At 40.2% G+C, this 23947-nt stretch overlaps 2 protein-coding genes across 2 annotated transcripts; both read left to right on the forward strand.

The window, feature by feature from the left end:
- Window positions 14468-16528, forward strand: LOC18770772 (probable LRR receptor-like serine/threonine-protein kinase At4g36180). Its single transcript, XM_020568905.1, has 2 exons — window positions 14468-15803; window positions 16035-16528. The coding sequence occupies exons 1-2, from the start codon at window positions 14468-14470 to the stop codon at window positions 16526-16528; spliced, it is 1830 nt and encodes a 609-aa protein (XP_020424494.1).
- Window positions 17244-20793, forward strand: LOC109950342 (microtubule-associated protein 70-2-like). Its single transcript, XM_020568906.1, is given in 8 exon segments — window positions 17244-17577; window positions 17975-18141; window positions 18261-18416; window positions 18518-18664; window positions 19324-19438; window positions 19504-20036; window positions 20126-20313; window positions 20569-20793. Coding segments are annotated over 8 exon segments (1662 nt in total). The 3' UTR covers window positions 20591-20793.

Here is a 23947-nt window from a genome sequence, read left to right on the forward strand (position 1 = left end):
GTGGGCCAGTATATTTTAGGTGGATGTATCCGTTTGAAAGATATATGAAAGTGCTGAAGGGGTATGTTCAGAATCGTACTCGTCCCGAAGGTTGCATTGCTGAGCGGTATATAGCTGAAGAAGCGGTAGAGTTTTGTACTCAGCATTTATCTGATGTTAGTACAGTTGGAGTGCCTTCAAGCCAAAAGATGGGACTTTCAAAGCCATTATCAGGTTGCACAGTGAGCGTAGTTGATCAGGACCTGTTGAATCAAGCACATCTATATGTCTTGGAGAATACGGAGGAAGTCCTACCTTATATCGAGTACGTATGAGTTTTATTCTTTAACTTATTGATTTTAAATTATTTCTTATGTTTATCTTCTATATTTGGGACCGTAATGCTTGAATTTTTCGTGTCATGTAGGCAACATATGATCCACATCAAGACTGCTTATCCAAAATTTAGAAAAAGAACAAAGTGGCTGCAGGATAAGCACAATAGCACTTTCATTCAATGGCTACGCTTCAAGGTATATGTTGTTGAATAACATATTTCTCTTTTAATTTTCTTCTTATTTCTATGTTAGATTGAATTAAGATATATGATTAATTTGCAGGTTCAAAGTGAACTTGAGGAAGACAATCATGGCGTATCAGAAAATTTAAGGTGGCTAGCAGCTGGTCCAAACATGGCAGTGCCATTATATAGGAGCTATCTTATTAAAGGTATTAAATTCAATATCAAGGCACAAGATGATGTGCGGACAACTCAAAATAGTGGAGTTTATTTACTTGCACATACCATGCAAGTTGCTAGTGCCAAGGATAAAAACCCAATTCTCTCAAATATGGGTTTCTATGGTGTCATTCAAGAAATTTGGGACCTTGACTACCAAAAGTTTACAATCCTAGTCTTTAAGTGTGATTGGATAGATAGTTCTGGTCTTGTAGTCGACGAACTTGGATTTACCCTTGTAGATTTGAGTAAAATTGGACATAGGAATGACCAATTTGTTTTGGCTTCTCAAGTCAAACAAATATTTTTTGTTGACGACCCGATGCATCGTGGTTGGTTGGTAGTTTTATTAATGCCTAATAGAGAATATAATGATGTTATTGGTGATGAAGTCTTAGGTGATGTGATAATTGAGTGTGAGCCATTTACTAGAGGGATGCCAAATGTTGACACATTTGATGAACTGGTGGGTGAGTTAGGCGGTCAAAATATTCGAGATGGGTGTGAAGATATATGGATTGAATGATGCTTATGTAATTGGCAGTGTATGACATTAATTTTGTAATATATTGTAATGTGATTTCTTCACTTTCTACGTTCAAATAAAACACGACGTTATTGTGAACCAGTTATTCAGCATATTTACCGACGTCTTAAAGCAACGTAACAATGAAGAACCACGACGCTATTGTGAAGCAATTATTCAGGATATCACATCGGGGAAGGATTAAGAACCGCCATGTAATTCAAAATAACACGACTCCAATCCCATAATACCGACGTCTAAAAAACGAGATATATAATCTGAACGTTAAAAAATACGACGTCATACATTTTCCACGTCGCAAGTTCTTTTATAAACGAAGAGGAACGAAATGAATTCTGACGGTAATTCATTATAACCGCCGTCTAATATCAATTAAACGACGTTATTTGTAATACGGCTCTCATCATAATCAACGCCGTCTATATGTTCTGTAATACGGCTCTCATTTATTTGGAACCGACGTTGTTTAGAAGTTCAACGTCGTCTATATTAATAAGTGCGTCGTGAGTAATGAATACATATAAATATAACGTCGACTACATAAATGCCACCGACGTTGTTTCGCATTCAACGTCAACTATATAAATACATACGTCGTAAATAATGACACTGACAACTATTTCCACGTCATCTTTTTTAGAAAAATCGAAGTGGAAAATTTATTTCACGACGGTTGTTTGTAAATAAGAGACGTAGTAGATTTCAATAACGTCGTCTTCTCATGTATTTAAAGACGTCATATTTTTTCTTGTCGTGAAAATTATATCTGACGGCGTAGTGTTGTAGTTGTCATCGTTGTATGTCTATCTTGCGGCCTTGTTCTTTTAATATGTGTCATATTTTTCCTTTTTAACGACGGTGATTTGTTTGAGTTGGTCGTCTATTCTCATCCTTGACTATTTTTTAGAACTTTAGCAGACTAAACACGTCTGTTTTTATTTGTTTTCGACGTTGTTTTATTTAACAACGTCTAATATTTATCGTCGTTGTTTGTTTCTGAAAATAGGACGTATAAATTTTGTAATACGACTCTCATATATTTGTAACCGACGTTGTTTCGTTGTTCAACGTCTACTCTATAAATACATACGTCGTAAATAATGACACTGACAACTATTTCCACGTCATCTTTTATAGAAAAATCGAAGTGGAAAATTTATTTTACGACGGCTCTTTTTATATAGGCGACGTAGTAGGTATCAATAACGTCGTCTTCTAATGTATTTAAAGACGTCATATTTTTTATTGTCGTGAAAATGATATTTAACGGCGTCTTTTTTTAATTTTCGTCGTTGTATGTCTATCTTGCGGCCTTGTTCTGTTAATAAGTGTCATATTTTTCCTTTTTAACGACGGTTTTTTTAGAGAGTTGGTCGTCTATTCTCATCCTCGACTGCTTTTTCAGATCTTTTTGCAATACAAAGACGTCGTTTTGTATTTGTTGATGACGTTGTATATTGTAACAACGACGGTGATTTAGCATCGTGGTTTATGAGGGAAAAGATGACGGTGGATTCCACGACCATTGAAAAACCGAATACACGACGGTGATTTACCGTCGTCTTTTTGCTTTTTTGTAGTAGTGGGTTAACTAGTCATTAGGTTCTGCCCGTTCTAATATTGCTTTGGTTGACTAGTCAACATGTGCTTATTTTGGTTGACTAGTCATCTGGCTTTCTTCTTTTGAAATTTCTTTTCGTTTTTAGAGGTTACCTTTTCATGGTTTTAACGGTTTTTTTTTTGGGTCTTTTTCGCTCTTTCTTTTAGGGCTCTTTTCCCCTCTTTTTCCCATTATGTCTCTTCCAAAAACAAAATCAAGCACACCAACTCGTTGGGTCCCCAAAATATCTTTCTCTTCTTTGTTTCCTTCCCTCTCTTTTTTGCTCTGTTTTCTTTGCTTCTTCATTTCCTCGTCCAACGTCTCCCATGTCTTCCTCAAAGCCTTTACTCACTTACCGGCGCCGCTCAAAATTCAAATCCAGTGACAGAGTGGATTTCACACCCACAATTGCTAGGGCACCTAGGAGTCGTTCCTCTCCCTCTGTTCCCGCTGGAGACTCCTGAGGCAGCCTTGTTCTTTGATGATGTTGTCTCTAAAAGGACGTGTCAATAGGCTCGATCTTAGCAATGGTGATGGTGGTGAGATTAACCCTTCTTTGCTTGTTTTGAAAGATTTGGTTTACTTGGATTTGAGCATGAATTTCTTTGAAGGTGTCTTTCCAAGTTTCATTGGATCACTAGAGAAACTGAAATACCTCGATCTCTCTGGTTCATATTTTGTTGGAGTCATTCCCCCCAATCTTGGAAACCTCTCAAGGTTTCTTCCTTAAAGTACCTTAACTTGGGACTAGTGAACCTTACTAACACTACTACGATTTACTATTTGTGCGACGGAAGTTTGCGCGACGAATATTTTTTCGTCGCGCAAAAAGCACTATTGCGACGAAAAAAAAATACCGTCGCGCAAACAACAGAAAACTAGCGCGACAAACAGTTTTGTCGCGCAAACCATCTATGCGCGACCTAAATTAATTTCGTCGCGCAAAGGTAGGGGATAAAAACCCGGTTTTTTTTTTTGGCGCCAAAATCTTGCGCGACGACAAAAATCGTCGCGCATGACAATATTGCGCGACAATTCAAAGCATTCGTCGCGTAAAGATGGACAGAAAATTGGCTCCTTTTTTTGGCGGTAAAAAAATTTGCGCGACGAGAGTTTTCGTCTCAAAAGACAACTTAGCGCGATGAAAAAATGTACCGTCGCGTAAGAAAACGAGGGATACTTATTTTTGGCGCCAAAATGCAGGGTGGATAAAAAAAAATTTGCGCGACGGAATTACCTTTGTCGCGTAAAGTGTAATGCCGGTGCGTTCTTGCGCGACGAAATAAACAATTTGCGTGACAGAATTTAAACTTTGCGCGACGAAATTTGTGCGACGAATAATATACTTCGTCGCGCAAAAAAGCAGATGTCGACACGTAATTGCGCGACGGAAATGTTGTTTTGTGCGACGGAAAAGTGGGTTTTCGCGACGGCATTTTGCGCGACGAATTTAGTTATTCGTCGCGCAAAGTCCTTCTTCTTCATATTAGTATCTGCCATTGCAGAGGCATAATGCAAAAATGCATTCTACCTCTCTCTCACTCTCCCTGCCGCTGCTCTGCTGTGAATTCAGTACGTTCATTGGGTATGTATTTTTTGTCGTTAGTTTAAATGTATTAATGTAAATTCGTACTAACGCTATTAATTTTGTTCTCGTTAAGGATATTTGTGATTAGTGATTGGTGGAGAACGATTGAGAAGGTATGTTATTGTAAAAGTTTGTTTGTTATGTTTGTAATTTTTTTGTGAAGTTATATGTGTATAATGTTGTGAAATTGTGCGTGACGTAGCACAATGTGTTGTGATGTACGAAGTTAATTGAAATTAACTTCGTACTTTTATTTTTATGTTTAGTAACACGTAGTTTCCCGTTCGAGATTAGTTGGATTTTGTGCATGGATGCGTAAGACATGACTGCGGCCCAATTAATTCTTGAATTGTCCCATTATTTGGACAGTTTGGTAATGCATTGTGTTGTCACATAATCTTCGGCCACAGGATTAGGTTTCGATTGTGGATATTTCGGTGTCATCTCGGTACGTTCTTCGGGTGGTATGTAGGTATTTATACCTATGCCCACTTCAAGAACTGTGTCGAGATGCTGCCGAAATTAATCCACGTCGAAATCTAATCTCATGTAGCCGTAGGTTACGTGACAGGACTATACATTCCCGAATGGGATAGGGCCCTTACCGGAGGCATAAGGTGACAATATAACTTCGTATGAAGTTGTTGTGATTGTTGTGTCGTGAATGTGGTTTCAGGAATTATGAGCAGAAGGTGGATACAGAACCCGAATAGATGCGCAGATGAATACTTGGATGGAATCGAGGATTTTATTGAGTTTGCACGTAGACACAACCCGGGTGCAACTAGAATCTGTTGTCCTTGTAGGAGGTGTAACAACACGTTGTGGGAGACAATTGAAAATGTTGGATTTCATTTAGTAAGGAATGGAATGATTGAAACATATAGCATTTGGAACCTTCACGACGAACAAGTAGACCATGCTTCGTCTTCAAATGCCCCAAGAGTGGACAATGTTGAACCTATTGTGGATCCTAATGATCAAGTCATGGGTATTATACATGATGCTTTTCCATTCGCATCGACCAACATCAATCAGGAAGGGGAAGACGACGTGCCTACACCAATAGACAGTGCGGAGTTTGAACAGTATGAAAAACTGTTACAAAATGCCAACCAAGAGTTATACCCGGGGTGCGAGAGATTTTCCGTTCTCACTGCCATTGTGGAGCTAATGCACGGAAAAATAAAGTATCGTATGTCGAACTTGTGTTTCGATTACTTTTTGGGGGTTTTCAAGAGAATGCTTCCGACGGACAATTGTTTGCCGAAAGACCATAAACATGCACAGAAGGTGTTGCATGGTCTTGGATTGGGTTATGAAAAAATCCACGTTTGCAAAAACAATTGCATGTTATTCTACAAAAAGCATGAAACGTTGGATACATGCCCTATATGCAATGAGTCGAGGTTCAAAATGACATCCCAGAATAGAACGACTAAGATACCACAAAAAGTCATGCGTTATCTGCCCCTTAAACATAGGTTGCAACGATTGTATATGTCGACGCATACTGCCACAGACATGAGATGGCATAAGAAAAAACGGGTAGACGATGATGTGATGCGGCATCCTGCAGATGGGGAGGCATGGAAAGAGTTCAATCGAACGTTCCCCGAGTTTGCTGCTGATCCTCGAAATGTTAGATTGGGACTTGCCACTGACGGATTCAATCCGTATGGGGTTCTAAACCAACACCACAGCACTTGGCCAATTTTCGCATTCCCATATAATTTGCCGCCTTGGAAATGCATGAAAAAAGAATACATGATGATGACTGTTTTGATAACTGAGGATCCTGGCAGGTCAATTGATGTGTACTTAAGGCCTCTGGTTGATGAGCTGAAGGATTTATGGACAAACGGTGTTCGCACGTACGATAAATCAACTGGGAGGATGTTCACTTTGTGAGCAGCAGTTATGTGGACTGTGAATGATTTTCCAGCATATGCAATGGTTTCTGGGTGGAGCACAAAGGGTTATATGGCATGTCCTGTATGCAAGGAAGATGTAACTTCTGGTTGGCACGCGGGAAAAGTTTGTTACCTTGGTCATCGGAGATGGTTGCCATGGGACCACGAGTGGCGAGAAAAAGATAAAGAGTTCGACGGGAACACAAAGCGTTGCCTCAGACCTAGAGAATGGTCCGGTGATGAGATCTTGGAACAGCTGAACCGTTTGGATTTTGCTCCGTTCGGGAAAACAGTTAGTCGGACCAAACCTTCTACACATTTGAACTGGAAGCACAAGCCTATGTTTTTTGAGCTCCCATATTGGTCGAAACTGAAATTGAGGCACAATCTAGATGTGATGCATGTTGAGAAAAATGTATTCGACACATTGGTGGGCACGATTCTAGATATCGAGGGGAAGACGAAGGACACGATCAAAGCTCGTCTTGATTTGGAAAGAATAGGCATACGAAGGGGTTTATGGATGAATAGGGGCAGTGATAAAGCTAGAAGGGATCTTTCCTTCTTTTCTATGAAACCGATTGACAAAAAAGAGTTTCTAAAGTTTGTATCGTCTGTCAAATTTCCCGATGAGTATGCTTCTAATATCACACGTTGCGTGAATGTCGATGAGGGTAAATTTACTGGACTTAAGAGCCATGACTGCCATGTGTTTATGCAACGCCTACTTCCTGTGGGTATTCAACACCTACTGCCGAAAGATGTGGTGAAGCCAATCATGTTGTTATCCAGATTTTTTTCCCAACTGAGGGCAAAAACATTGCTAATGACAGACATGTTTCAGTTGCGCCATGACATTGTCCAAGTCCTATGCAAGTTTGAGATGATATTTCCTCCAACTTTCTTTACAAGTATGCTGCACGTGATGGTTCACTTGCCAGAAGAGGCATTGCTTGCTGGTCCTGTCAACTATCGCTGGATGTATCCAATAGAATGGTATATAATCTTTATCATTTGTGTATGCATCATTATCGACACTTTGCTAATTTGTATCATATCGTTTTATTTTGGCAGGCTTCTCGGAGAGCTAAAAAAAAGTGTACGCAATAGGGCAAAGCCCGAAGGATCAATTAGAGAGGCTTGGGTTCAATATGAGTCGCTTACTTTCTGTGGAATGTATTTAAAAGATGTGGAGACGGTTTTCAATCGTCCTCAACGCAATAATGACGGAGGTATGAGAAATGAAAAACTTTCTAGTTTTGCCCAAAGCGCACGACCATTTGGAGATCCTGGACGAGGAGAGTCGTTTTCTAGAAATGACATGGAGGTAGCGCATTGGTTCGTACTGAACAATTGTGATGAGATAATGGCCTACTTAGATGAGCATGAACAGATGATGAAGCGAGAACATCCATCAGATTTGGTTGCCCGGAAACACCGTGAATTATTTCCACAATGGTTTTTGGATTCTGTAAGTTATAAGTGTTTTGTAATTGACAAATATAAACTGTAGTATTTAATTTTGTCAGACTAACATGTAAATGGTTTTGTATACTATTAGGTGAATAAATTGAAATCATCGAATTCCCCCACTTACAGTGATGAGTTATATAACTTGGCGTTCGACCCAATTCGCGCTGAATTGTTCTCGGGTTGTAATGTTAACGGCGTCAAATTTTTGGGGGCCGCACGAGATGACAAGTTGTGTAAGCAAAACAGCGGTGTCCATGTCCTAGGTGGAGGCGAAAGTACGGACATTGATTTCTATGGCAAACTGACAACTGTCGTGCAATTGCTTTACAAAGATCGATACCAAGTCATCATGTTTAAGTGTCGATGGTTCGATACCAACCCAAATAGGGCGGGAAGTGTTAAAATCGACCATGGAGTACTGTCTGTGAACATTAACAGAACTTGGTATGATGACGACCCGTACATTTTGGCAAACATGGCGTCCCAAATTGTGTATCTAGATGACCCTAAAGCCGGGAACGGGTGAAAAGTTGTGCAGAAGATGGATCATAGGAACGTGTATGATATACCAGAACTAGACCCAAGTGACAACGACGTCGACAATGTGGCTGACCAACGTTTAGAATCTTCAATGGAAAATGATGCGGAAACACTTCGAGATACAAATGTTATACAAGAACCGTTTCAAATAGAAGGAGTGTCTTCAGTCGAAATACCGATTCAGTCAATTACAATTGACCTCGGTGATCTTCCCCGATACGATGTTGCAGTGGGCCCTAGCAACGCCGATGATGCAGTTATAGAGGAGGAGGAGGAAGAAGATTGGGAGACCGAGAGTGATGATAGCGACGATAACGAAAGTTATTATAGTTCAGATGATGAATAATGAATTTATTTGTAAATTTATTATGTTAGTGTATTCATTTTGTGTAATACAAATCTTTGAATATATGTAGTTGTTATATCCAATCCTTATATATGTCAACAAATGTAACATTGTTAAATAAATCTAGTTATAAAACCCTTTTAATAATAATGCGTCCCAAATTTTATTGACAAAACATTTGACGTAATGAGGTTTATGGCCAATTCTAAATTTGATTGAGTTTTCATGAGTTTATGAAAGTTTATTCCTTCACTTTATAAAACAAAAAGGACATTGTTAAAACATTGTTAAAATTTATTAAAGTTTTCATGAGTTTATTAAAGTTTATTCCTTCGCGTGAGACATTGTTAAAACATACAACAAAATGAAAAATGAAAAAATATTTAGTTAAACAAGATCGGTAAAACAAATAATATAACCCTCTTTATACAAAGTTAAAAAATGATGAACACAAAACCTTTCCAAAAATTACAAAGCATACACAATTTGAACTAAATGAGGATTTATGGCACCAAACCCTTGCGCGACGAATCAACCTCGTCGCGCAAACTATGCGCGACGCATATATATTCGTCGCATAAAGTTTGCGCGACGAATATACCTCGTCGCGCATAGTTTGCATGACGCATATATATTCGTCGCGTATGGTCTTTTTGCGCAACAATAAGGAGCCCTTCGTCGCGCAAATATATATTAGGGTAACGTTATAGTACAATATATACACACATATATATATATTTAAAATTGGCGATCGAATTAGTTCATTGTATTCATGTGGAGTGAAGGACTGTAGCTGCAAAAAATCATCAACATCAGAGTTAAAATAACCGTTCAATCATCACTTTTATTTAGAACCGTCAAAAAGTTTTACCCCGTTACTTAATCTCTGAATGTTTTTTTTGTCCGATTTTTGCTGTCTATGATCTCGAAGTATAAAAAAAACAAGTTTGACGGATGGATGACTGAAACTAGTTTCGTAGACTGCGTGTGCTATCAAAATCATATATTCACCAAAAACCCTAAAATTTGTTCATACATTTGTGAAAATGTAACTTAACGTTTATGTGGTATCCCCTAGTGTAAAAATCTGAAATTGAAGATCAAATTCAGTCATTGTATTCATATAGGGTCAACAAATGTTGCTGTAAAAAATGATCAAAATCGGAGTTAAAATAACCGTTAAATCATGACTTTTCATTTATAACCGTCGAAATATTTTGTCCCGTTCCCTGATATCTGAATGTTTGGTCTTTTTGATTTTTGGCGTATACAATCTCCAAGTATAAAAAATAAGTTTGTCGGTTGGATCATTGAAACTATTTTAGGGTTTAGGGTTTAGGGTTTAGGGCTTAGGGCTTAGGGTTTAGGGTTTACATTTTAGGCTTTAGGTTTTGCGCGACGAATACAATATATCCGTCGCGCAAAGTGAAAGTGAAAAAGATTGCGCGACGGATAAATCTTCTGTTCGTCGCGCAATCTGGGCCACACATTTCACCCCTCCATCCCCTTTGAACACTTAGTGAAAATTTCAACCGAATCAAAATCTTGAACTCGTGCGACGAACAACATACATACGTCACGCAAAGTGAAAGTGAAGAAGATTGCGCGATGGATAAATCTTCTGTTCGTCGCGCAATTTGGGCCACACATTTCACTCCTCCATCCCCTTTGAACACTTAGTGAAAATTTCAACCGAATCAAAATCTTGAACTCGCACGACGTTTTAACTCTTCGTGGCGCAAAAGGCACAGACCCTTCAGTTTCAGCCTCCCGCTAAACCCTAAATCCCAAAATTTAGGCGGAAAGAAAGTGTTTTGCGCGACGAATATATTATTTTCCGTCGCGCAAGGTTCTCCTCGTGCGACGTTTACTGTCTTCGTCGCGCAAAAGCACAAACCCTTCAGTTTCAGCCTCTTGCTAAACCCTAAATCCCTAAATTTTGGCGGAACGACAGTGTTTTGCACGACGAATATATTATTTTCCGTCGCGCAAGGTTTTCCTTGCCCGACGTTGATTGTCTTTGTCGCGCAAAAGCACAAACCCTTCACGTTCAGCCTCCCGCTAAACCCTAAATTCGAAAATTTAGGCGGAAAGAAAGTGTTTTGCGCAACGAATATATTATTTTCCGTCGCGCAAGGTTCTCCTCGCGCGACGTTGACTGTCTTTGTCGCGCAAAAGCACAAACCCTTCACGTTCAGCCTCCCGCTAAACCCAAAATCCCAAAATTTAGGCGGAAAGAAAGTGTTTTGCGCTACGAACTATGCTTTTTCGTCGCGCAAAAGGCACAGACCCCAATCCCCATTCAAAATTTGGCGTTGTGGGAGACCTTGCGCAACGGATTTTTCGTCGCGCAAGATTCATTAATACCATTTTGCGCGACGCATTTTGTTCTTCGTCGCGCAAAGTCGAATAAATTTGCAGAAACGACCCGATGCCTCCTTCTTCCCCTGTTTATGGTTTTCCCTCCGTTGCTCCCTCTCTCTCTGCCGTCACCTCAGCCCTCTCTCTCCGCAGTCACCTCAGCCACCTCCGCTCGTTCCGTAGCCTCCCCTGCCGTCACCGTCGAGCCTGCCGTCGCACATAGTCGGTTTCCGATTCTTCGCTGGCCGATTTCTCTCTCCTCCGGCCACCATTTCCGACGCCTGAGGTATGATTTCTCGACTATTTTTTGTGCTCTAGCTGATGGTTGGTTAGGATTTCTTGAATTTTCGCTATAGGAAATAGGAATTAAAACCCTAGGTTTTGGCCGGTTTGGGAATTTCAAATCCGGCCACTTCCGGCCATTTTTCGGGGTAGGTCCGAGAACAAAAGTGGCTCCAATTAATGTTTTCAACCTAGGGTAGGAACCTTGGCCCTTAGTTTTTATAATTTTCCGGCGAATGGTATCGGTTTGGACACCCAAGCGCTGCCGGCGCGTGTGGTGGCGCGTGGGATGCTGTGGCAGTGGGGCATTGGGTATTTGGTTACCGTTTGAGTCTTGATCGGATTTCGCCTATTGTGCGATTTCCAGGTTTGATATGTTCGGACCGTTGGATCGAACTCAAACTCACGTAGTTGTACCTTTATGTTTCTAGGATCGTTTAGGATTCGACCGATCGTTGATCGGCGTCCCGGATACTCCGAAATTCCAAACCCTAGGTCATGCTATGCTTTTAATTAATTAGTTTAAATTCTTAATGAAATTATATGTGCAGATGTCAGACTTGATTAGACGTGGTAGGTCAATGATGACTGCACCGAGTTCGGATCCCCCGGCTCAGTCGGCATCTGCTGCCACTGCTCCAGCTTTGGTGGACCACGTGCTGGTTGGTCCCGGGGCGTCCCAGACGCCTGCGTCATCTGTGTCATCTGTCGCGCAGCCAGCTAGTGCTAGGCGGCGGCACCGGCCCGCCGACACCACCGACACGACATCGACCGACTGTACTGGTGCCTCAGGATCACAGCCAGGTATAACTACCATTTTGTATTGTTAATTTTATATTGAAATTTGACAATGTTGTTTATTTAACATTAATATCTTATTTCTTTGCAGCAAAGAAGAACACCCGAGGGCCGTGTCGTCAGCTGAAGACGGCGAAGGTCACCCGGGCGACCAACAGTCGTATCAGCATCGGATACGACGAGCGCCATCGGGCTGCACCGACAGCGGAGTTGCATAGCTCCTTGGCCCACGACATTGGCCACGTCGTGCGGACCCATTGCCCGATGCAATGGAAGTCTTGGAGGGTCATGCCTGACGAGATCAAGGTGGAGGTTCGCGGCCAGTTGTAGGTATGTACCTTACATTTTCATTATTTTTCTTCAAAATTGTGTATATTTCTATTACTTAACGTATCTAATTAATTGATTGCAGACGAACTATAACTTGGAGGATCTCGACGAAGAGTCGTTGGCGTACGTCAACAGACTCTTCGCTGAGAGGTACAAGCAGTGGAAGAGCGACTTGCACCACCATTTTCAGGCCTTTGATGATCTGCAAGTCGCTCTTCAGGAGGGTTGCCCGAAGGAGCTTGAGGGGCAGGAGGATAGTTGGGAGTGGCTCTGCGCTCATTTTCAAGCGCCCGAATATGTGGTATTTTTTTAATAATATTTGTTTAATTATTACTTATTTCTTATTAATGTTTATTTCATTTTTTTTATTTCATTATTATTTAATTTTTTATATTTTAACTAATACGATTCATTTTTTGTATAACAGAATAAAGCCCAAGTGAATAAGGGTAATAGGAAGAAGAAGACCCTTCTCCACCATTCCGGCTCCAGGCCCTTTTCGTATAGGATGGATGCACGGCGACGGGTAATAATCACATAATTTATATTTCATTTTTAATGTCATTATTATTAATTTATTTTTTTCATACTAATATTTTTCTTCTCTTGTTCAATTTAGGAGGGGTCTAAGTTCCTAGAGATCGACGTCTTTGGTGACGTTTATGTTCGACCCGGGAATGAGTTGGCCGAGTCCCTTCATGTAAGTATTATTTAATTTTAATTCTTATGTTACGCATTCAATTTATATGCATGTTTTAATTTATATTTTATGTTATGTTCAACAGACGACGATGGTGGAGAGGAGCCAGTTGGTTCTTCAGGAGTCCGCCTCCCAGCTTCCTCCCGAGACTCGGATCGAGTCTATGGCTCCTCCACAGGATGCTGGATTTCAGATCTTGACAGAGACGTTGGATCATACTCTCGGGAGGAGGCCGGGGACATATTGTCGAGGGATGGGGAATGCCCGGCGGAGGGAACCTAGACCTCATTCATCAGCGCAGTCAAACAGTCAGGTCACTGCTTTGACAGCACAGGTGGCCGAGCTTCAGGGTCAGATGTCGGTGATTCTACAGTCCCTCGGACAGGGCGGCTTTCCAATCCTGCAGTTTCGTGCGTCGACCTCCCAGCCCGTCCACCCCGAGCATGCCCACCAGACCACTGCCCCGGTGGACGCCCAGACCACTGCTCTGGTGGACGCCTAGACCTCCGAGCCGCATACTGGAGACGACCCGGTTGATTTTGCTTCATTATTTGATTAGTGTATTTATTTTCATCATAAACATTTATTTTATTTGTAATACATTTATTTTATTTTATAACAAAATTTTGTTCTAATTTATTTTTATTGCAATTTCATTGTTTAATCAATAAAAAAAAACCAATTTTATTTATAAAAATAATAAAAATAATAAAAATAATAAAAATAAAAACAAAAAAAAATTGTAATATTATTTTTGCGCGACGGAAAACATTTCGTCGCGCAAACCCACATGTAACAAAAAAAAAATAAAAAATCAACTTTTTTATTACTTTTAATTCTTGCGCGACGAACACATACGTCTCCCGAACAAGTTTTGCGCGACGAATTAGTTTTCGTCGCGCTATTCCTTTCGTCGCGCAAATGTACGTGCGCCGAATACTTTATCGTCGCGCAAATATTATGCGACGAACAGTTGTTTCGTCTCCACACCGTTGGTGCAACGATGGTTTACCCGTCGCATAGTTTTGCGCGACGAAGGGTTGTACCTCGTCGCGCAAAGGCTTTCTTCACGATCTTCGCGCGACGGAATGTGCGCCACGAATTTTTGTCGCGCTGAAATTAGTGCGACTAAATGAGACTTTGCGCGACGTTTTGTTATTCGTCGCGCAAAGAGTAAAATGTAGTAGTGTAAGACTACATCTAATTGGCTTCCTGCTGTTAATATGCTCCCTTCACTTGTTGAATTGCATTTGCCCTCTTGTAGTCTTTCCATGCTTCCTCTCACTCTTCCTTCCATCAATTTCACATCCCTTTCAGTTCTTGATCTCTCTAGCAATAAATTCACCTCCACGATACCTCCTTGGTTGTTCAATCTCACTAAACTAGAGAATTTGGATTTGTCATATAACAGTCTGACAGGAAAACTGCCTGATTCTTTGGGATATCTTAAAAGCTTGAGATACCTCAACTTGTCGGGTAACTCACTTGAGGGTCCAATCCCAAAATCGATTGGAAATTTAACATCTTTGGAGGAGTTTAACCTTGGAGGGAATCAAATGAGTGGGATCATCCCAGAAAGTCTTGGGGAGCTCTCATCACTGGTTTCACTTGATATCTTTGGCAACAAATGGGAAGGTGCCATTACAGAAGCTCATTTCGCGAAACTTGGAGGCCTGAGAAAAGTATTAATTGGAAATTATCCCCGAAACATTTCCTTTTCTTTGGTTTTCAACATAAGTTCTGATTGGGTACCTCCTTTCAAATTAAGATACTTGGAAATTAGATCATGCCAACTGGGTCCCAAATTTCCGACATGGCTTAGAAATCAGACTGAGTTGACCACGGTAGTACTCCTTAATGCTAGGATTTCAGGCACCATACCAGATTGGTTTTTGCAGTTGGATTTGCAATTAGATGAACTAAGTTTGGCTGATAATCAACTCAGCGGCAGGGTGCCCAATTCATTAAGATTCAGCTATGATTCCCTTGTTGATTTGAGTTCAAACTGCTATGAGGGCCCACTCCCACTCTGGTCCTCAAACATTTCTAGGCTGTATCTTAGAGATAATCGATTTTCATGGCCAATTCTTCATAACATTGGTCAAGTGATGCCCAATTTAACACAACTAGACATTTCTACGAACTCTTTGAGTGGAAGCATTCCTCTGTTCTTGGGTAATTTAAGCCAATTACAAGTCATATTGATCTCAAACAACCTCTTGTCTGGTGAGATTCCTCATTTTTGGAACAATATACCATCATTGGTTTCTATAGACTTGTCAAACAATAGTCTCTCTGGTACAATCCAAAGATCCTTAAGCTCTCTTACTTCACTCGAGTTCTTGGGCCTCTCTAGCAACAACTTTTCAGGTGAAGTTCCTTCCTTGAAAAACTGCACTTACCTGAATATTCTCGATCTTGGTGATAACAAGTTTTCTGGACCGATTCTGGCTTCCATCGGAGAAAGCATGCCCAATTTACAGATTCTAAGCTTGAGGTCCAACTCATTTACGGGAAGCATCCCTTTAAAATTATGTGGCCTTTCCGCTCTCCATATATTGGACTTCTCACACAACAATCTTTTCGGAAATATTCCCCACTGTATAGGTAATTTGAGTTACTTGAAATCTGAGTCCGCTGACTATTATTCCTATGGTTACTTGGGAAGATTTGAGTTGGTGTGAAAAGGAAGAGTGTTTGTATATGATTATGGCTCCATCCTTTACCTTGTTACTAGCGTTGATCTCTCGGACAATAAATTGTCAGGAGAGATACCTATGGAGCTAACAAGCCTTATAAAGTTGGGCACCTTAAATTTGTCCATGAATCATTTGACAGGAAATATCCCGACAAATATCGGAAACTTAGAGTCAATAGAAACTCTTGATCTATCAAAGAACAAACTTTCAGGTTATTCAATTCCACAGAGTATGGTTTCTTTAACATTTTTGAATCATTTGAATCTGTCATACAATAACTTGTCCGGGAAAATTGCAACGGGTAACCAGTTTCATACCTTTGTTGACCCGTCAATTTATGAGGGCAACCCTGGTCTTAGCAGTTGTCCATTACCAATTGTTTGCCAAGTCAATGTAGGAGCACCTCAAGTTCCAAGTGGAGATGGAGGAGAGGATGATGACAGCAAACTTGAAAAGCTACAGTTCGTCATCAGCTTGGTGATAGGTTTTTGTGCAGGGTTCTGGGGAGTTTTTGGGACTTTGGCCATGAAGAGGTCTTGGAGATATGCGTATTTTCACTTCCTTGACAAAGTGAAAGATGCTGTCTTTTATTTTGTCTCAGCCATTGGTACTTATTTGCGGAAAAGATCGTAGAGCACAGAACAAGCTGCAAATGTGAAGGCATGTATGTATGCAAGCAAATAAAGCAATGTTTAGTATTGTCCTTTACAAATTTCTAAGTCAGTTGTAATGTGCATTTATACGTGTATGTGCTGTGCTAGAAGCATCAAGCCTTAAGGAAATAATTGCTTCAATACATTTCGAAATCGATAAATTTCTACTGGAGCAAATGTTGCTAACCCAAGGATAATAACAGAAAATAAATGTAAAAACAAGAAAATAAAAGATTTAACGAGGTTTCTCACAACAAGTATAACCCAAATCGCAAAAAACAAATGGAGAAGGAAATTATGCAAAGCTACAGACCTACAAATCTTAACTTCATTTTTTTATTTTTTATTTGGTCAAAGGGTTTATTGCTTTACTCAAACAGAATTAACAAGTTTTTATTTTTTCATTTTTCATTTAGTAAATTTAGGTTTTACCCATAAAAAAACTTTCACTTTTGGAAAAAGCCAAAGCTTTTTGAAAAAAGACAGAATAACCTCTCAACTTTCAAACCAAAGACATGTAAATGTAAAGGATTTCTTAGGAAATCAAAAAATAAATAAGGGCAATTTTGTCCATTTTTGCTTCTTTTAAAAATTTTCTCTCTCCTTTGGGCTTTTCCAAAGTCTCCCTTTTCATTTTTATTTTTTAAAAGAAGGTCTAAAAGACAAAGAAAGTAAAACAGAGAGAACCAAATCCTATGGCGCTTCTTATCCAATGGTGGTTCAATCTCACTAAACTAGAGAAGTTGGATTTTGCATTTAACAGTCCGACAGGAAAACTGCCTAATTCTTTGGGGTATCTTAAAAGCTTGTGGGGTAACTCACTTGAGGGTTCAATCCCAAACTCGATTGGAAATTTAACATCTTTGGAGGAGTTTAACCTTAGAAGGAATCAAATGAGTGGGATCATCCCAGAAAGTCTTGGGGAGCTCTCATCGCTGGTTTCACTTGATATCTTTTACAACGCATGGAGGCCTGAGAGAAGTATCAATTGGAAACTTGGAGGCCCCAAATATTTCCTCGGTTTTCAACGTAAGTTCTGATTGGATACCTCCTTTCAAATTAAGATACTTGTACATTACATCATGCCAACTGGGTCCCAAATTTCCTACATGGCTTAGAAATCAGACTGAGTTGACCACGGTGGTACGCCGTAGTGCTAGGATTTCAGGCACCATACCAGATTGGTTTTTTCAGTTGGATTTGCAATTAGATGGGCTAGATTTCGCTGATAATCAACTAAGCGGCAGGGTGCCCAATTCATTAACATTCAGCTATGATTCCTTTGTTGATTTGAGTTCAAACCGCTTTGAAGGCCCACTCCCACTCTGGTCCTCAAACATTACCTGGCTGCATCTTAGCGATAATCTATTTTCAGGGCCAATTCCTCATAACATTGCCCAATTTAATGCTTTGGTTTTTTAAGTAGCAAAGTTACAGGATGACAACAGAGCACTTGATCGGCTTACTAAATCCAAGGAGGCTGCTCTAGTTGAGGCCGAGAGAACTGTTCAGATTGCCATAGTAAAAGCATCCTTGGTTGACGATCTGCAAAACAAAAATCAAGAGCTGATGAAACAGATTCAAATATGCCAGGTATGTATGTTCTCTGAGTTTTCCTGCTGCAGGCAATGTGTGTGATTGAGGGAATGTACCGTGGGTTTTGTACTAGCATTAGACACTATTTTTTGGAACATGTACTGGTGGATTATTAGGAGGAGAACAAAATTCTTGACAAAACGCACCGGCAAAAGGTAGCTGAGGTTGAGAAGCTAACACAAACCGTTCACGAGCTTGAGGAGGCTGTTTTAGCCGGTGGAGCTGCTGCCAATGCTGTGCGTGATTACCAGCGTAAAGTGCAGGAGATGAATGTAATAAACATTTCTTGGAACTCCAGTTCTTGCAAATCACTTCGTAGTTGTTCTGGGTCTGTCACAAATGCAAACTGCATCTAACCTTCAAGCTTGCGTAGGAGGAGAAGAAACTGTTGGAACGGGAGGTGGCTCGTGCAAAGGTCTCTGCAAATAGGGTTGCCACTGTTGTTGCAAATGAGTGGGAAGATTCCAGTGACAAAGTGATGCCCGTAAAACAATGGCTTGAAGAAAGGAGATTTTTTCAGGCCTGTTACAACTTCAATGCCACCTCATCATTTCTGCATGCAATTCCTTTAATTTGTACAAATAGTCATTTCGTTTCATTGTCTCAAGTTGCATCCTTAACCCAAGAGGTTGGCATTATGGCAATTGAATGGGGCTTAGGCGCTTCATGCTGGATGTGGCAACTGCATGGACCTAGTAATTATCAATTAACATGTGGACCAGATGCCTCGTCAGCCCAAAAAGAAAGCATGAATTGGAAATTTTTTTTTCTTCTTTAAATCGTTCTATAAGTATTTAATGATCATCTATGTTAACCCAAGGGGTTTAACATATGGAATTATCATCTAGTACCATAGGTGACCTGCAATGATTATTGTTGGCCTACTGTCAAGATGCATATAGGATAGTGATAGAGACTGCCCTGTATCCAGGACCTTAAAACAGATATCCCATCTGGAAAATGGTTCTTTATTCCATAGACCACATATAATGCTTTCCCCAAATATTTGCAAATTGAGTAGTTGCTAGAAAACAGGATATATATGTGTATGCGCGTGCCGGTGTTCTAAGATGGTTTATTTTGCCTTAAGAATCTGCGGTGGAAGTGAAAACAGATCAAGAAAGGAACAGTTAATTTTATTTGAGATTTACAATGAAATATTTGACATGATTTTTGTAGGGAGAAATGCAACAACTTCGAGACAAATTGGCAGTAGCTGAGCGTACTGCAAAGGCAGAAGCACAATTATAGGTATGCTAACTGTTTTGAATTTAGTCTGCTCTGACATGTAAGGGTAACTGTTTCCTATTATGTGTTTAAGCCACTTCTTAACAGTTGAGCATTAATTGATTTCTTAAGAAAAATACCAACTAAGATTCAAGGTTTTGGAGGAAAAGTTTAAAGCATCGAATGGAAAATTCCGCCCATCCTCAGATGCAAGAATCATCAGCAATGGGCCTTCAAGGCGTCAGTCTCTTGGTGGAGCTGAGAACTTCTCTAGAGCGTCCTCTAATGGCTATCTATCTAGGACAAAATTGAATTTACAATCTGGTTTCAACCGTTCCAACACTGCTACTACAATATTGAAACAAGCCAAGAGTTCATCTAGATCGTTTGATGGTGGTAGTAGATTGCTAGACAGAGATAAGCTAGTACCAGATGCAGCTGGGAAAGATAACACAAACAGTGCCAGTGATCAGACTCAGATGGATGAGACAGTTGGTAGACATGAGGAGAGGGCCAATGGATCTTTGGCTGAACAATCCGGGACAGAGCATGAAGATTATGTTTCTGGAGTGCTGTATGATATGTTACAGAAAGAGGTCGTATCTTTGAGGAAAGCTTGCCATGAGAAAGATCAAACCCTCAAGGACAAGGATGATGCAATTGAGGTTAGCTAGTAGGATCTATCTCATTAATTTTGCAACCTCCCCCCACTTTTGTTTTGCTCTTAATTTGTTTCTTGTGTGGAATCAAGTAGATGTTGGCAAAGAAGGTGGATACACTTAACAAAGCAATGGAGGTTGAGGCCAAAAAGATGCGGAGAGAAGTAGCTGCCATGGAAAAAGAAGTCTCTGCTATGCGTGTCACCAAGGAGCCTGATCAGAGGGCACGGCGCTCAAGTGCTCCCCGAGGGGTTGTAAATAGCTCTCATACACTTTCTTCTAGGTAAATAGTTGTGTATAATCTTTAATGGGCTAAAACTGATGCACTAGTTGTGGAACAGGCCGTCATTCTTGTTCCTGCTAAGTTCTTGATTATATAAAATAAACAAAAATGCATGGCGCGATATCTTTTTTTTTTTTTTTTCCTTTCTTGTTCTTCACATGGTGTAATATCAAATGCTGAAAGTTGATAACTTTTGAGCTCCTTCGAGTAGAAAACCATTGATCAATCTGAACAAAGTTTTCTTCTTTCTTTCAGGAATGCACACAAGTCTAGGTGATTGACACGGCCGTGACACAATTGTTAGCATTTGCAGACTATGATCTGCCATGTTTTTGGATTATAGGTGAATGGAGCTCTAGTAAAATGTAGAGAGAAAACTTGGAGAAGAAGAAGATGAAAATATCAGATTGTATTCTCACTCTTAGTCATGCACAATCTGTGCATACCAATATAACAGTAAAAGAAAAGAATATTCTCTCTTACATCAGCAAATCTAACCAATCATTAACTACCCTATGAGATAGCTACACTTGGCACAAATCAACTACACCTAAGAATACATCCTAGCTGTCCATTTGGACTGTGATCCAAAGGCTCACAATTTAAGTAACAAACTCAGCTAAATCTCTTATACTTTAACACTCCCTTCTAAGTGTTTAGCTGAAATAATTCCAAGCTTGCTCCTTAGATATTCAAACCTATTCCTTGCCAAAGCCTTAGTGAAGATGTCTGCATTCTGCTCATCAGTTTTGCAGTATAGCAGATCAATCTCACCATTTTGCAAAGCATCTCGGATGAAATGAAACCTTCTGCTTATGTGTCTTGTCCTGTGATGATGCACAGGATTCTTTGTTATTGCTATTGCAGAAGTGTTGTCACATAGGATTGTTGTAGCCTCAACTTGTTCTTCACCAAAATCAGATAGAACAAACCTTAACCAGACTGCTTGAGCTGTAGCTTCAGCTGCACTAACATATTCTGCCTCTGCAGTGGATAGAGCTACACTGCTCTGCTTAACAGATGCCCAAGAGAAAACACCTGATCCAAGGTGAAAGGCATAGCCAGATGTGCTCCTCATATCATCTTCACAGCCTGACCAATCACTGTCACAATATCCAACCAGCATTGCCTCTTTTCCTTTCTCATATGCAATGCCATAGTCTAGAGTACCTTGAATGTATCTAAGTACTCTCTTAGCAGTTCCCATATGTTTCTTAGTAGGTCCATGCATGTATCTTGCTAAGAGACTTGCAGCAAACATGATATCTGGCCTTGTTGCAGTCAGATATAGTAAGCTTCCAACAATCTGTCTGTACAGCTTTTCATCAGCCTGTTCACTTCCATCCTCCTTGGATAACTTCTCATTCATAGCAAGTGGAGTTGACACTGCTTTACAGTCCTTTAAACCAAACTTGTCCAACAGTGTTCTTGCATATTTCTTCTGATGCAAGAAGATGTAGGACTCAGCTTGTATCACACCCAATCCCAGAAAATGATGCAACAATCCCAGATCTGTCATTTCATATCTCTTCATCATTTCAGTTTTAAAACTCATCACCAATTCTTCAGAGCTTCCTGTGTAGATGATATCATCTACATATAGTGAAACAATTAGGATTCCACTTTCTGCAGCTTTTACATATAATGTAGCCTCACTAGGACTTTTCTGAAATCCTGCAGCAGCAAAGTATGAATTAATTTCTTCATACCAAGCTCTTGGAGCTTGTTTGAGACCATAAAGAGCCTTCTTGAGTCTATAAACTCTGTCTTCCTTGCCTTGAACCACAAATCCTGGAGGTTGATCCACATACACCTCCTCTTGTAGCACTCCATTTAAGAAGGCTGACTTTACATCAAGCTGAAACAGTTTCCACCTTTTCTGAGCAGCCAGAGCAATCAGTGTTCTAACTGTGTCAAGCCGAGCAACAGGTGCAAATGTCTCATTGAAATCAATTCCTGGCTTTTGAGTGTAGCCTTTAGCTACTAGCCTTGCTTTGTTTTTCTGAACAGAACCATCCAGATTTAGCTTGACTTTAAAGATCCATTTGACACCAACTATAGGTTTATCAGATGGTCTTTTTACCAAATCCCAAGTTTCATTCTTTTCTATCATCTCAAGTTCTGCTTCCATTGCCTTTTGCCATGCTGCATCCTTGACAGCTTCTTCAAAGGATTCTGGTTCAATGATGCAGATGTTGCAGCTTTCATAGATCTCTGTAAGACTTTTGTATCTCAATGGAGTGTGGTCAATATCTTGAGTACCTGTGTCAACCACAGATCTTTCTTCATTGTCTTCTGTTAGCAACTCATTCTCAATTGAATGTTCTGCTTGCTTCACAACTGTGTCATAGCTCCCTTTCTCTTTTTCAGACACAGCATCAGTAAGTGGCACTGAAACACTGCATTCTTGCTGTGCATTCCAATCCCAGCTAGCTTCTTCATTAAATACCACATCCCTTGAGATAATCACCTTTTCAGTGGCAATGTTATACAGTCTATACCCTTTCTCACAGCTGCCATATCCTAGAAACACACATCTGTTGCTTGCTGAATCCAGTTTCTGCCTCTGTGGATTTGGAACATGTGCATAGCACAAAGATCCAAACACTCTTAAGTGTTTAAGTCCTGGCTTTCTCCCACTATAGGCTTCAAATGGTGTTTTCTTGTCCAGAGCTTTAGTTGGACTTCGGTTTAGAATATACACTGCAGTATTAACAGTTTCTGCCCAAAACTCAAGTGGCATGCCCTTCTCAATCATCATACACTTGGCCATCTCCACTATGGTTCTGTTTTTTCTCTCAGCCACACCATTCTGCTGTGGTGAGTATGCCACTGTAAGCTGCCTCTCCATTCCCATTTCATCACAGAATTTATTGAACTCATTAGAGGTGTACTCTCCTCCCCTATCACTTCTTAGTTTCTTCACCTTATATCCACTTTGCAATTCAACAGTGGCTCTAAACCTCTTAAACACTGTGAATACCTCAGATTTGCATCTCAAGAAATAGATCCAGCACATTCTTGTACAGTCATCTATAAAGGTGAGGAAATACCTGTTTCCTGCTTTGGTAACAGTTTGCATTGGTCCACACACATCAGTGTGTACCAATTCCAGTGGAGATGTAGCTCTGCTGGTTGCTTCTTTTGGAAATGCCTTCCTGCAGTGTTTTCCAAAAGTACAGCCTTCACACACTGCATTTGTATTTTTGATTTCTGGCAGACCAAACACCATGTCTTCATTCTGCAGCAGTTTCAAACTCTGCAAGTTTAAGTGCCCCATTCTCCTATGCCAAAGCAAGGTTGATTGGTTAATGCTTGCAGTTAGAGCAATATGTAAATCTGTTTGAAGTTTCAAAGGAAAACTTCTATTTCCTTTCATATCCACTCTAGCCACTAGATTTGAAAGAGAGCTATCATCATAGACTTCTGCCTTATTATCTCCAAAAATTAGGAAATATCCATGCTCCATCATTTGTCCAACGCTGAGTAGGTTCTCTTTGAGACCAGATACCAATAGCACCTCCTTGATATATTTCCTTCCCATTTTAGTTTGAACCATCAGGCTTCCTTTTCCAATAACATCAACCAACTGTCCTGTTCCCATAGCAACTTTTGCAGTCACATTCCTATCAAT

This window comes from Prunus persica, chromosome G7, assembly GCF_000346465.2.
Source record: "Prunus persica cultivar Lovell chromosome G7, Prunus_persica_NCBIv2, whole genome shotgun sequence".
Lineage (NCBI taxonomy): Eukaryota > Viridiplantae > Streptophyta > Magnoliopsida > Rosales > Rosaceae > Prunus > Prunus persica.